The 12,030-nt window shown below is 46.7% G+C and overlaps 1 protein-coding gene across 2 annotated transcripts in view; it reads right to left on the reverse strand.

Moving 5' to 3' along the window:
* The window catches only part of pcgf1 (polycomb group ring finger 1), a 64,032-nt gene extending 53,029 nt beyond the window's left edge, over positions 1-11,003 (reverse strand). The window contains exon 1 of one of the 2 annotated variants that reach the window (XM_078408725.1): positions 10,830-11,003. In XM_078408725.1, the coding sequence (XP_078264851.1) occupies positions 10,830-10,907 (78 nt within the window). In that variant the 5' untranslated portion in view covers positions 10,908-11,003. Of the gene's footprint in view, positions 1-6,894; positions 7,003-10,829 lie in introns of those variants that run through there. The other variant, XM_078408719.1, reaches the window with a different exon arrangement.
* Positions 11,004-12,030: the final 1,027 nt, after the last annotated feature.

Genomic DNA, 12,030 nt, shown 5'->3' on the forward strand with positions numbered 1-12,030 from the left:
CAGGACCTTTCTCCATAACTATTCAAAAACTGAGAGTCATGCTCAATGGGAATAGTGTAGGGAAGATCTACGGGGATGTTCCCAGGTTTTGAAGGCCTGAACTACAGGGAGAGGTTGGGCAGGCTTGGACTTTATTACCTGCAGTGCAGGAGGATGAGGGGTGATCTTGTAGAGGTGTGTAAGATCATGAGGGGGATGGATAGGGTCAATGGAAAGAGTATTTTACCTAGAATAGGGGAATCAAGAACCAGAGGACATGGGTTTAAGGTGAGAGGGGATAGATTTAATAGGAACCCGAGAGGAAACCTTTTCCCACAGATGGTGGTGGATGTATGGAACGAACTGCCAGAGGAGGTAGCTGAAAAATATTTGGAAAGGTACACGGATAGGAAAGGTTTAGAGGGAAATGGGCCATACACAAGCAGGCAGGACTAGTGCAGTTGGGGCATCTTGGTCGGCAAACACCAGTTGAGCCGAAGGGCCTGTTTCTGTGCTGTCTGACCCTATGACTGTTCCGAAATAGTCCCACATTGACACTGATTTCACCTGCCCCACCTCGTTTCCAAGAGTATTGTGCCAGTATTGGGCAGCCATAAAAACAAATTCCACTACATCGAAGCCCTTTGCACCATGGTTGCCCCGGTCACTATCAAGGAAATTAAAGGAGATTGCACAAATACTATCTCATTACTCTTACAGCTTTCTGCAATCATCCCACACATTTGCACCTCTAATTCCCACTGAGTGCAGAAGAGGTCTGCCTGAAGGTAGAAGGGTCCCGACCCAAAATGCAACCCATCCTTTTTCTCCAGAGATGCTGCCTGATCCAGAGTTACTCCAGCACTTTGTGAATATCTTCATCAGAATGCTGTTTGCATTAGGGGTATTAGCTACAAGAGAGGGTGTACAAACTAGGATTGTTTCCTCTAGAGTGCCAGAGGTTGATACGGAGACCTGATAGAAGTATATGAAATTATGCCAGGTGTAGACAGTTAGAACCTTCTTCCCCCAGGTTGAAAATGTCAAAGACTTCTACATCCATAGAAATTCGAGGTTATCCCAATTTCGCATTCATTCCCACAAACCAGCGGCAATTTACACGAGGGGCAATTTATAGAGACCAATTAACCCTACAAGCCTTGCCTTTGGAATGTAGTAAGGAACCGGAGCAGCCGGAGGAAACCCACACCGTCACAGGGAGAACGGGTAAACTCCATAGACAGCAGCAGAGGTCAGGATTGAACCTGGGCCTGTGGCACTGTGATGCAGCAGCTCTACCAGCTGCGCCCCGCTGCCTTGTGGCCTCGGCAGTTAAAGGAACACCTGCCACTGTTGGTATGATTAAAATCAGAGATTATCTAGATTATAGCTGGAGGAACATAAATCTTGAAATTACGGAGCTGGAAGAGATAGCGAGATATGAAAAGGCGAGACCATACAAGGATTTGAAAACAACAGTGAGAATTTTAAAGAGAGATATTACTTAACAAAGATAGACCCAAAATGCTGGAGTAACTCAGCGGGACAGGCAGCATCCCTGGAGACAAAGAATGGATGATGTTTCGAGTCGAGACCCTTCTTCAGACTAGTCGGGGGAAAGGGAAACGAGAGATATAGACAGTGATTTAATTTAGTCTTTTTTTAGTTTAGAGATATAGCTCTGAAACAGGCCCTTTGGCCCACCGAGTCCGTGCCGACCAGTGATCCCTGTACACTAGCACTATCCTACACGCACAGGGACAATTTTACAATCTTTGCCGAGGCCAATTAACCTATAAACCTGTACGTCTTTGGAGTTTCGGAGGAAACCGGAGCACCCGGAGAAAACCCGTAGTCAAGAGAGAATCCGGGTCTTTGGCGCTGTGAGGCAGCAACTCTGCCGCTGCGCTATTGCGCCTTAACAGATCCTGCCTGTGTGACCATAACTAGTCTGCTCCCTGACTCGTCTGAAAAAGGGTCTCGACCCGAAACATCACCCATTCCTTCTCTCCAGAAATGCTGCCTGACCCGCTGAGTTACTCGAGCATTTTGTGTCAATGGTACTTAAACAGTTGTAGATTAATTAGTATTTGGGGTTGACGGTACTATGAATAATATCTAGGACCAGAGTATCTCTCCCGAGATGCTGCCTGACCTACTGAGTTACTCCAGCATTTTGTGATACCTTCCATTTGTACCAGCATCTGCAGTTATTTTCTTACACTACATATCTACGACCAGAGGCCATATCCTCAAAATAAAAGGACGTACCTTTGAAGGTGAGGAGGGATTTCTTTAGTCGGAGGGTGGTGAATCTGTGGAATTCATTGCCACAGACGGCAGTGGAGCCCAAGTTTTTGTGTATTTCTAAAGCTGAGATCGACAGGTTCTTGATTAGCAAGGGCATCAATGGTTATGGGGAGAAGGCAGAAGTCTGGGGTTCAGAGTGGAAAATAAAATCAGCCATCACTGAATGGCGAAGCAGGCCCGATGGGCCAATTAAGTTAATAAAAATTCATCAGTTACAAATTTAAAATTAAGATCAATTTCCCTTTCACTGCATGTGATTCCACATTTCTCCAACTGTGCAGGAAAATAACTGCAGATGCTGGTACAAATCGAAGGTATCACAAAGTGCTGGAGTAACTCAGCAGGTCAGGCAGCAACTAGGAGAGAGGGAATGGGTGACATTTCGGGTCGAGACCCTTCTTCAGACCTTTCTCCAACTGCTCTTCTTGCTTTACCAAGCAAGATCGTGGCTATCGCAACGTTTAAGAAACATTTAGACAGGTACATGATAGGGAAGGTTTAGAGGGATATGGGCCAAACTCAGGCAGGTGGGGCTAGTGTAGGTGGGACATGTTGGTCAGCGAGGTGAAGTTGAGCTGAAGGGCCTGATTCCATGCTGTATGACTCTATGCTCCTATGACTTATGAAGTTATGAATTTATGATGGAATGAATCGGTTTGTTGAACCACTTCAGAGGGTCGTTTAGTTTTTGTTTAGAGATACTGCGCGGAAACAGGCCTTTTGGCCCATCGAGTCTGTGCCGACCAACGATCCCTGCACACCAACACTATCCTACACACACGGGACAATTTACAATTTAACCAAGTCAATTAACCTACAAACCTGTACGTCTTTCGAGTGTGGGAGGAACCCCGAGCACCCGGTGAAAACCCACGCAGGTTACGGGGAGAACGTACAAACTCCATACAGAAGGCACCCGTGGTCATGATCGAACCCGGGTCTCTGGTGCTGTGAGGCAGCAGCTCTACCGTTGCACCACTGAGCCGCACTGAAGTTGGCAGTCATCTATATCAATGTCATGTGTGGCCTGCCCTGGGCAAGACGGGCTCCCCATGGACAATTTGGTGGGTGGATGTGGGAAAGGTTTCAACAACATTGATCCATCCTATAGTACCTACAAGTCAAAGCCATGGGACACGAGTGAATAAGTCTGAGATTGACTCAAGGGACATAAAGCTGAGAGATTGTTAACACTTTATATGTGAAAGCCTAGAAAATTAGGCAGTTATTTCAGAGCCAAACAATTGGTAGCATGCTTACCAATTAGATAGATCAGCCATGATTAAATGGCGGAATAGGCTTGATGGGCCAAATGGCCTAACTCTGCTCCTAGAACTTATGAAGGTGAACTTACCATAGAATGAAACATAAAAAACGGCAATTTCTGATTTGCTACCCGTTGATAGAGCACCTTCCACCAGAAAACCTCTCACCAACCAGACCCATCATGTACCTCATTGGAGACCCTCGGATTATCTTAAATCTGACTTTAACTGGACTTTATCTAGCACTAAATGTTACTTCCCTGACCGAGTATCTGTGCACTGTGGACAGCTTGATCGTAATCATGTGTGGTCTTTTCACTGACTGGATAGCATGCAACAAAAAAGCTTTGCACTGTACCTCGGTACTCATAACATGAGTTTAGTTTAGTTGAGTTATTGTCACATATACCGAAGGCAGACACAAAATGCTGGAATAACTCAGCGGGTCAGGCAGCATCTCTGGAGAGAAGGAATGGGTGACATTTCGGGTCAAGACCCTTCTTCAGACTGATGTCAGGGGAGGGGGGCGGAACAAAGATAGGATGCAGTAGGAGACAGGAAGACTAGTGGGAGAACTGGGAAGGGGGAGGGGAAAGAGAGGGTTTTCCTGTCTCCTACTACATCCTATCTTTGTCCCGCCCCCTCCGCTGACATCAGTCTGAAGAAGGGTCTCGACGATATTTCCTTTATCATCGTTACTTTTTTGCATATCTTTCATTCATTGTTCTTTATCTCTCCACATCACCATCTATATCTCTCGTTTCCCTTATCCCTAACAAGTCTAAAAAAGGGTCTCGACGCGAAACATCACACATTCCTTCTGCCGCCTGTCCCGCTGAGTTACTCCAACTTTTTGTGTCCATCTATGGCTATTCTATATCTCCCTCCAAACTAGGTTAATTCCCGGAATGGCGGGACTGTCGTATGTTGAAAGGCTGGAGCGATTGGGCTTGTATACACTGGAATTTAGAAGGATGAGGGGGGATCTTATTGAAACATATAAGATAATTAGGGGATTGGACACATTAGAGGCAGGAAACATGTTCCCAATGTTGGGGGAGTCCAGAACAAGGGGCCACAGTTTAAGAATAAGGGGTAGGCCATTTAGAACGGAGATGAGGAAGAACTTTTTCAGTCAGAGAGTGGTGAAGGTGTGGAATTCTCTGCCTCAGAAGGCAGTAGAGGCCAGTTCGTTGGATGCTTTCAAGAGAGAGCTGGATAGAGCTCTTAAGGATAGCGGAGTGAGGGGGTATGGGGAGAAGGCAGGAACGGGGTACTGATTGAGAGTGATCAGCCATGATCGCATTGAATGGCGGTGCTGGCTCGAAGGGCTGAATGGCCTACTCCTGCACCTATTGTCTATTGTCTATTGACACTTGTACTAATCATTGGTGATTCTTGAACTAACTTTAATCGGACTTTCGTGAACATTATCTTGTACTAAATGTTATTCCATTTATCCTGTATCTGAACACTGTGGACAGATCGATTGTAATTGGGTACAGCTAGGACAGCATGGTAGCACAGCGGTGGAGTTGTTGTCTTACAGCACCAGAGACCCGGGTTCGATCCTGACTAAGGGTGCATATCTGAACGGAGTTTGTACGTTCTCCCTGTGACCTGTGCGGGTTGTCTCTGGGTTATCTCCCACGCTCCAAAGACGTACAGGTTTGTAGGCTAATTGGCTTCGGTAAAATTGTAAATTGTCCCTAGTGTGTAGGGATCACTGGTCAGTACAGACTTGGTGGGCCGAAGGCCCTATTTGCTCACTGTGTCTCTAAACTGAACAGAGACACAAAATGCTGGAGTAACTCAACTGGACAGGCAGCATCTCTGGATAGAAGATGGATGGTGTTTCGGGCCAAGACCCTTCTTCAGACCGAGATATGCAAGAACGTATTTTCTGTCTTGGAACGGTGGCTTCACAATGCTGAGAACTGGTCTGACGAAGGGTCCCGACCCAAAACGTCACCCATTCCTTCTATGTAGAGATGCTGCCTGTCCAGCTGAGTTACTCCAGCATTTTGTGTCTATCTTCGGTTTAAACCAGCATCTACAGTTCCTTCCTACACTATTTTCTGCAATCTGTATCTTTGCCTGTTTGCACGCTGTACATCTAGACGAAAACTTTTAAAGTGTACCTCGGTACACCTGACAATAAATTAAACTGTAAACTAGAACGGAGATGAGGAAATACTTTTGCAGTCAGAGTTGTGAATCTGTGGAATTCTCTGCCTCAGAAGGCAGTGGAGGCCAATTCTCTGAATGCATTCAAGAGAGAGCTCAGCTTTAGGTTTCGGGTTGTGATCCTTCTTCATCACCCATTCCTTTCTCTCCGGAGATGCTGCCCGTCCCGCTGAGTTACTCCAGCTTTTTGTGTCTAACCTCGGTTTAAACCAGCATCTGGCGGGACTGTCATATGTTAATGGCGGGACTGTCATATGTTAATGGCGGGACTGCCATATGTTGAAAGACTGGAGCGACTAGGCTTGTATACACTGGAATTTAGAAGGATGAGAGGGGATCTTATCGAAACGTACAAGATTATTAAGGCGTTGGAGTTGGAGGCAGGAAACATGTTCCCAATGTTGGGGGAGTCCAGAACAAGGGGCCACAGTTTAAGAATAAGGGGTAGGCCATTTAGAACAGAGATGAGGAAAAACTTTTTCAATCAGAGTTGTGAATCTGTGGAATTCTCTGCCTCAGAAGGCAGTGGAGGCCAATTCTCTGAATGCATTCAAGAGAGAGAGCTAGATAGAGCTCTTAAGGATAGCGGAGTCAGGGGGTATGGGGAGAAGGCAGGAACGGGGTACTGATTGAGAATGATCAGTCATGATCACATTGAATGGTGGTGCTGGGTCGAAGGGCCGAATGGCCTCCTCCTGTACCTATTGTCTAATCTAAAAGGTACACGTGATAAAACAAAACTAACGAAAGATTTCAGGCAACTGGAGATTTTTTGCATTTTCTGGATGATCAGTTTATGAACAGTGGTGGTTGGAGAAAGGGAAACGGATCAGGGATTTCATCAATGAAACCACGTGCGGGTTGCCGCCAAAAAAACAAGGACATCACGCCCATGCGCACGACCTTGGAGCCGGCGATGTGACGCATGCGCGTCCCGACCACGGCGATGACGCATGCGCACTGCGACGAGAGCGCCGGAGTTCCTGCACCAACATGGCGGCGAGGAGCGGGAGCAGCGGCCTTGCACTCGATCGCCGAGGACCCTCCCTCCGTACGGCGACCGCGTTTTAAACCCGGCAACCCGTCCCGTCCTCTGTCCGCCTCCGGCCGCCATCATCCACCCACCCCCTGTCCCGGCCTTTCATTTCCATACCTCGTTCCGCAGCGGGTCGAGCTTGTAGACCGTCTGCAGCTGGTTGCGGAGTCGCATCGCGTTCGCCATTGGAGCGTCACCCGCCATCGCGCTGCGCCGCCCGCCGGCACGTCATCACGCAGGGAGTGTCGCGGATGAGGCCGTCGCCCGGCATCGCGTCACCACGTCGGGCGTGCGCGGGGGGTACTACGTCATCACGTCGGGTGCTCCAGGCTAGCGGGTGGGCTGTTGCCATGGCAACGGGGGAGGTGACCCAAGGGGGGGGGGGGGGGGGGGTAGCTGAATAGACAAGGTGGACACTTGGAAGCTCAGTTTGCAGATGACACCAAAGTGGGTTGTATAGCAGATAGGCAAACAAACGGTTATCAAAACTGCAGCAGGATTTTGATCACATTCGCACGCGAAAAAAAGCTCTTTGCTGTATCCCGGTGCACATGACGATAAACATGGCCCAACTACAGAGAGGAGATCTTATCGAAACGTACAAGATTATTAAGGGATTGGACACGTTAGAGGCAGGAAACATGTTCCCAATTTATTCACAAAATGCTGGAGTAACTCAGCAGGTCAGGCAGCATCTCGGGAGAGAAGGAATGGGTGACGTTTCGGGTCGAGACCCTTCTTCAATGTTGGGGGAGTCCAGAACCAGGGGCCACAGTTTAAGAATAAGGGGTAGGCCATTTAGAATTGAGATGAGGAAATACTTTTTCAGTCAGAGAGTTGTGAATCTGTGGAATTCTCTGCCTCAGAAGGCAGTGGAGGCCAATTCTCTGAATGCATTCAAGAGAGAGCTCGATAGAGCTCTTAAGGATAGCGGAGTCAGAGGGTATGGGGAGAAGGCAGGAACGGGGTACTGATTGAGAATGATCAGCCATGATCACATTGAATGGCGGTGCTGGCTCGAAGGGCCAAATGGCCTCCTCCTGCACCTATTGTCTATTATCTATACACAAGTCCCATCTGCCTGCATTTGACTCACATCCCTCTCAATCTGTCTTATAACGTACAACGAGATCTGGGTGCATCAGTCACTGAAAGGAAGCATGCAGGTACAGCAGGCAGTGAAGAAAGCCAATGGAATGTTGGCCTTCATAACAAGAGGAGTTGAGTATAGGAGCAAAGAGAGGGAGCAAAGAGGTCCTTCTGCAGTTGTACAGGGCCCTAGTGAGACCGCACCTGGAGTACTGTGTGCAGTTTCGGTCTCCAAATTTGAGGAAGGATATTCTTGCTATTGAGGGCATGCAGCGTAGGTTTACTAGGTTGATTCCCGGAATGGCGGGACTGTCATATGTTGAAAGACTGGAGCGACTAGTGCTGATTGAGAATGATCAGCCACGATCACACTGAATGGTGGTGCTGGCTCGAAGGGCCGAATGGCCTCCTCCTGCACCTATTGTCTATTGTCTATTGAATGGTGATAGAGTCATATATACAGTGTGGAAATTGGCCTTTCACCCCAACTTTCCCACGCCGACCAACATGTCCCAACTACACAAGTCCCATCTGCCTGCATTTGACTCACATCCCTCTCAATCTGTCCTATCCATGTGCCTGTCTGTGTTTGTTAAATGTTGCAATGGTACCTGCCTCAACTACCTCCTCCAGCAGCTCGTTCCTTGTACCAACCACCCTTTTTGTGACAAAGTTACTGGTCAGATCCCAATTGAATCTTTCCCCCCTCACCTTAAACCCATGTTCCCTGGTTCTATCGGGTTCCACTACCATAGAGACTTTACACCACAATTTCCTCTCCTCTTCTGTACCCTCTTTCATTATTTTGATAGGTTTTTGTAGCAGAGTTAGGCCTTTCAGCCCATCAACTTTACTCTGTCATTTAAGCAAAGCTAATATATCTTTCTCTTTCAACCCCATTCTCCTGCCATAACCCCCGACACCCTTACTAATCAAGAATCTGTCAATCTCAGCCTTAAAACTATCCATTTACATCCTCTACAGCCATCTGTGACAATGAATTCCACAGATTCACTGCCCTCCGACTAAAGAAATTCATTTTATAATCTTTCCTAGACATGTTACTTGAGTTCTGGCCAAACAATTGTTCATCAAAATGTCCTTTCTTTTGTGCTGTAAACTCTTTAGTTTAATTTAGTTTAGAGATACAGAGTGGAAACTGGCCCTTCGACCCACCGAGTCTGCAACGACCAGCGATCCCCGCACATTAACACTATCCTACATGCACCAAGGAGAATTTACACTTTTACCAATCCAATTAACCTACAAATCTGTACGCCTTTGGAGTGTGGGAGGAAACCGAAGATCTCAGAGAAAATCCACAAGTTCACGGGGAGAACGTACAAACTCCGTACAGACACCACCCGTAGTCGGGATCGAACCCAGATCTCAAGAGCTGCAAGCGCTGTAAGGCAGCATCTCTATCACGGCGCCAACATGCTGCCACCCTACTGCTCTTGCCAAAATTTGGTATCTTATGCTTTTTCAGTCTCTTGCAAAAAAAAGTACAAACTTTGTAAACCTGCGCATGTGTAGGAAAATAACTGCAGATGCTGGTACAAATCGAAGGTATCACAAAATGCTGGAGTAACTCAGCTTGTCAGGCAGCATCTCAGGAGAGAAGGAATGGGTGATGATTTGGGTCGAGACCCTACTTCAGACTGTCAACTTGCTCCGTCACTTCAGAAGGCAGAGGAGGCCAATTCTCTGAATGCATTCAAGAGAGAGCTAGATAGAGCTCTGAAGGATAGCGGAGTCAGGGGGTATGGGGAGAAGGCAGGAACGTGGTACTGATTGAGAATGATCAGCCATGATCACATTGAATGGCGGTGCTGGCTCGAGGGGCCGAATGGCCTCCTCCTGCACCTATTGTCTATTGTCTAAAAACTTATGCGGATATAACCACCATAACCCCTCAAATACAAGTTCTGCTGTTTTTTTTAAGTTCATGTTGGTGTTTCTGATCCCATCAAAACATTGTACTTCACATTGTTTTGCATTAAAATATCTGCCACCTCTGCCCATTTTCACCAACCTTATCACGCTCTTTGAGGTCATCAAACCAGCGGTATAGATAGTTCGCCCGGGTAGCTTACAAACTAGCGGGATGATCATCAAATTCTTTATTTTAAGTAGGTTCAACTTACACTCCCTTCCCCCCTTGCCCACTTCCTCCACCGTAGTAGTTTTCACCAGTTCCACAGTTCTCCATGTTGTTTCCCTCTCTAAATCACACCTTCCATAGCCAACAAAGAGAGACACAAAATGCTGGAGTAACTAAGCAGGACAGGCAGCATCTCTGCAGAGTAGGGATGGGTGACATTCCGGGTCGAGACCCTTCTTCAACAATGGGCTTACCAGACACAAGCCAACCTTCCGGTCATTTTGTGTCTAGTTCTGAGCTCCACACGAAACCCTCCCCCACCTATCAGTCTGAAGAAGGGTCCCGACCCGAACCGTCTCCCATCCTTTCTAATCCGTTGAGTTACTCCGACTCCTTGTTTTCTAACATTAAAAGACATCTGGGCAGGTACATCGATAGGAAAGGTTTAGAGGGATATGGGCCAAACGCGGGTAGATGGGACATTTTGATCAGCATGGACAAGTTGGGTCAAAGGGCCCGTTTCCAGGTTGCATGACTAAGCCCATTACTGTCCTCTGCTCACTTCTCAAAGCCTCAAAAGGTTTGTGTCATTTGCCACAGACCGTCGTGGAGGCCAAGTCAATGGATATTTTTAAGGCAGAGATTGATAGATTCTTGATTAATAAGAGCATCAGGGGTTATGGGGAGAAGGCAGGAGAATGGGGTTGAGAGGGAAAGATAGATTAGCAATGATTGAACGGTGGAGTAGACGCGATGGGCTGAATGGCCTAATTCTGCACCTCTGATTTCAGACTTCTGAAGTTAGAAATTATTTTTCATCATGCAAGCAAAATAAGTTACCGATTTAAATAATACTGACCTCTTGGATGAATCTGTTTAGATTTAAATGCCTGGCACAGAACATGTTTTCCATCGCCCTTAAAGAAAAGAACTTCATCAAATAATTAAGAAACCACTTCTGTTCAATTCCTCACTTAAGTACCAATTTTCACATATCCTCTGAAAAATTCCTTCCTGTTTCACTCAACAGGGTTTAGATTTGTTCCAAAATATGAAGCACATCAGGAACAAATGGTTGTCAGTTAGAGTATTGAGGTCATGTTGCAGTTATATAAGATGTTGGTGAGGCTGCATTTAGACTATTGTGTTCAGTTCTCGGCACCATGTTATAGGAAAGATGTTTTTCAGTTTTTAGTTTTGGAGATAGAGTGTGGAAACAGGCCCTTCGGCCCACTGAGTAAAAGACGAAATTGAGGAGCATTTGGATAGCAGTAACAGGATCGTTCCGAGTCAGCATGGAATTTTTTGAGGATGTAACTAGGAAAATTGACTGGGGAGAGCCGGTGGATGTGGTGTACCTCGACTTTCAGAAAGCCTTCGACAAGGTCCCACATAGGAGATTGGTGGGCAGAATTAGAGCGCATGGTATTGGAGGTAGGCTACTGACACGGATAGAAAATTGGTTGACAGACAGAAAGCAAAGAGTGGGGATAAATGGGTCCCTTTCAGAATGGCAGGCAGTGACAAATGGGGTACCGCAAGGCTCGGTGCTGGGACCGCAGCTATTTACAATATACATCAATGACTTGGATGAAGGGATTAAAAGTACCATTAGCAAATTTGCAGATGATACAAAGCTGGGTGGCAGTGTGAACTGTGAGGAAGATGCTATGAGGTTGCAGGGTGACTTGGACAGGTTGTGTGAGTGGGCAGATGCATGGCAGATGCAGTTTAATGTGGATAAGTGAGAGGTTATCCACTTTGGTTGTAAGAATAGAAAGGCAGATTATTATCTGAATGGTTTCAAGTTAGGAAAAGGGGATTTACAACGAGATCTGGGTGTCCTAGTGCATCAGTCACTGAAAGGAAGCGTGCAGGTACAGCAGGCAGTGAAGAAAGCCAATGGAATGTTGGCCTTCATAACAAGAGGAGTTGAGTACAGGAGCAAAGATGTCCTTCTGCAGTTGAGACTGGAGCGACTAGGCTTGTATACACTGGAATTTAGACGGATGAGAGGGGATCTCATCAAAACATATAAGATTATTAAGGGGTTGGACACG

Source organism: Rhinoraja longicauda, chromosome 1, assembly GCF_053455715.1.
Source record: "Rhinoraja longicauda isolate Sanriku21f chromosome 1, sRhiLon1.1, whole genome shotgun sequence".
Taxonomy (NCBI): Eukaryota; Metazoa; Chordata; class Chondrichthyes; order Rajiformes; family Arhynchobatidae; genus Rhinoraja; species Rhinoraja longicauda.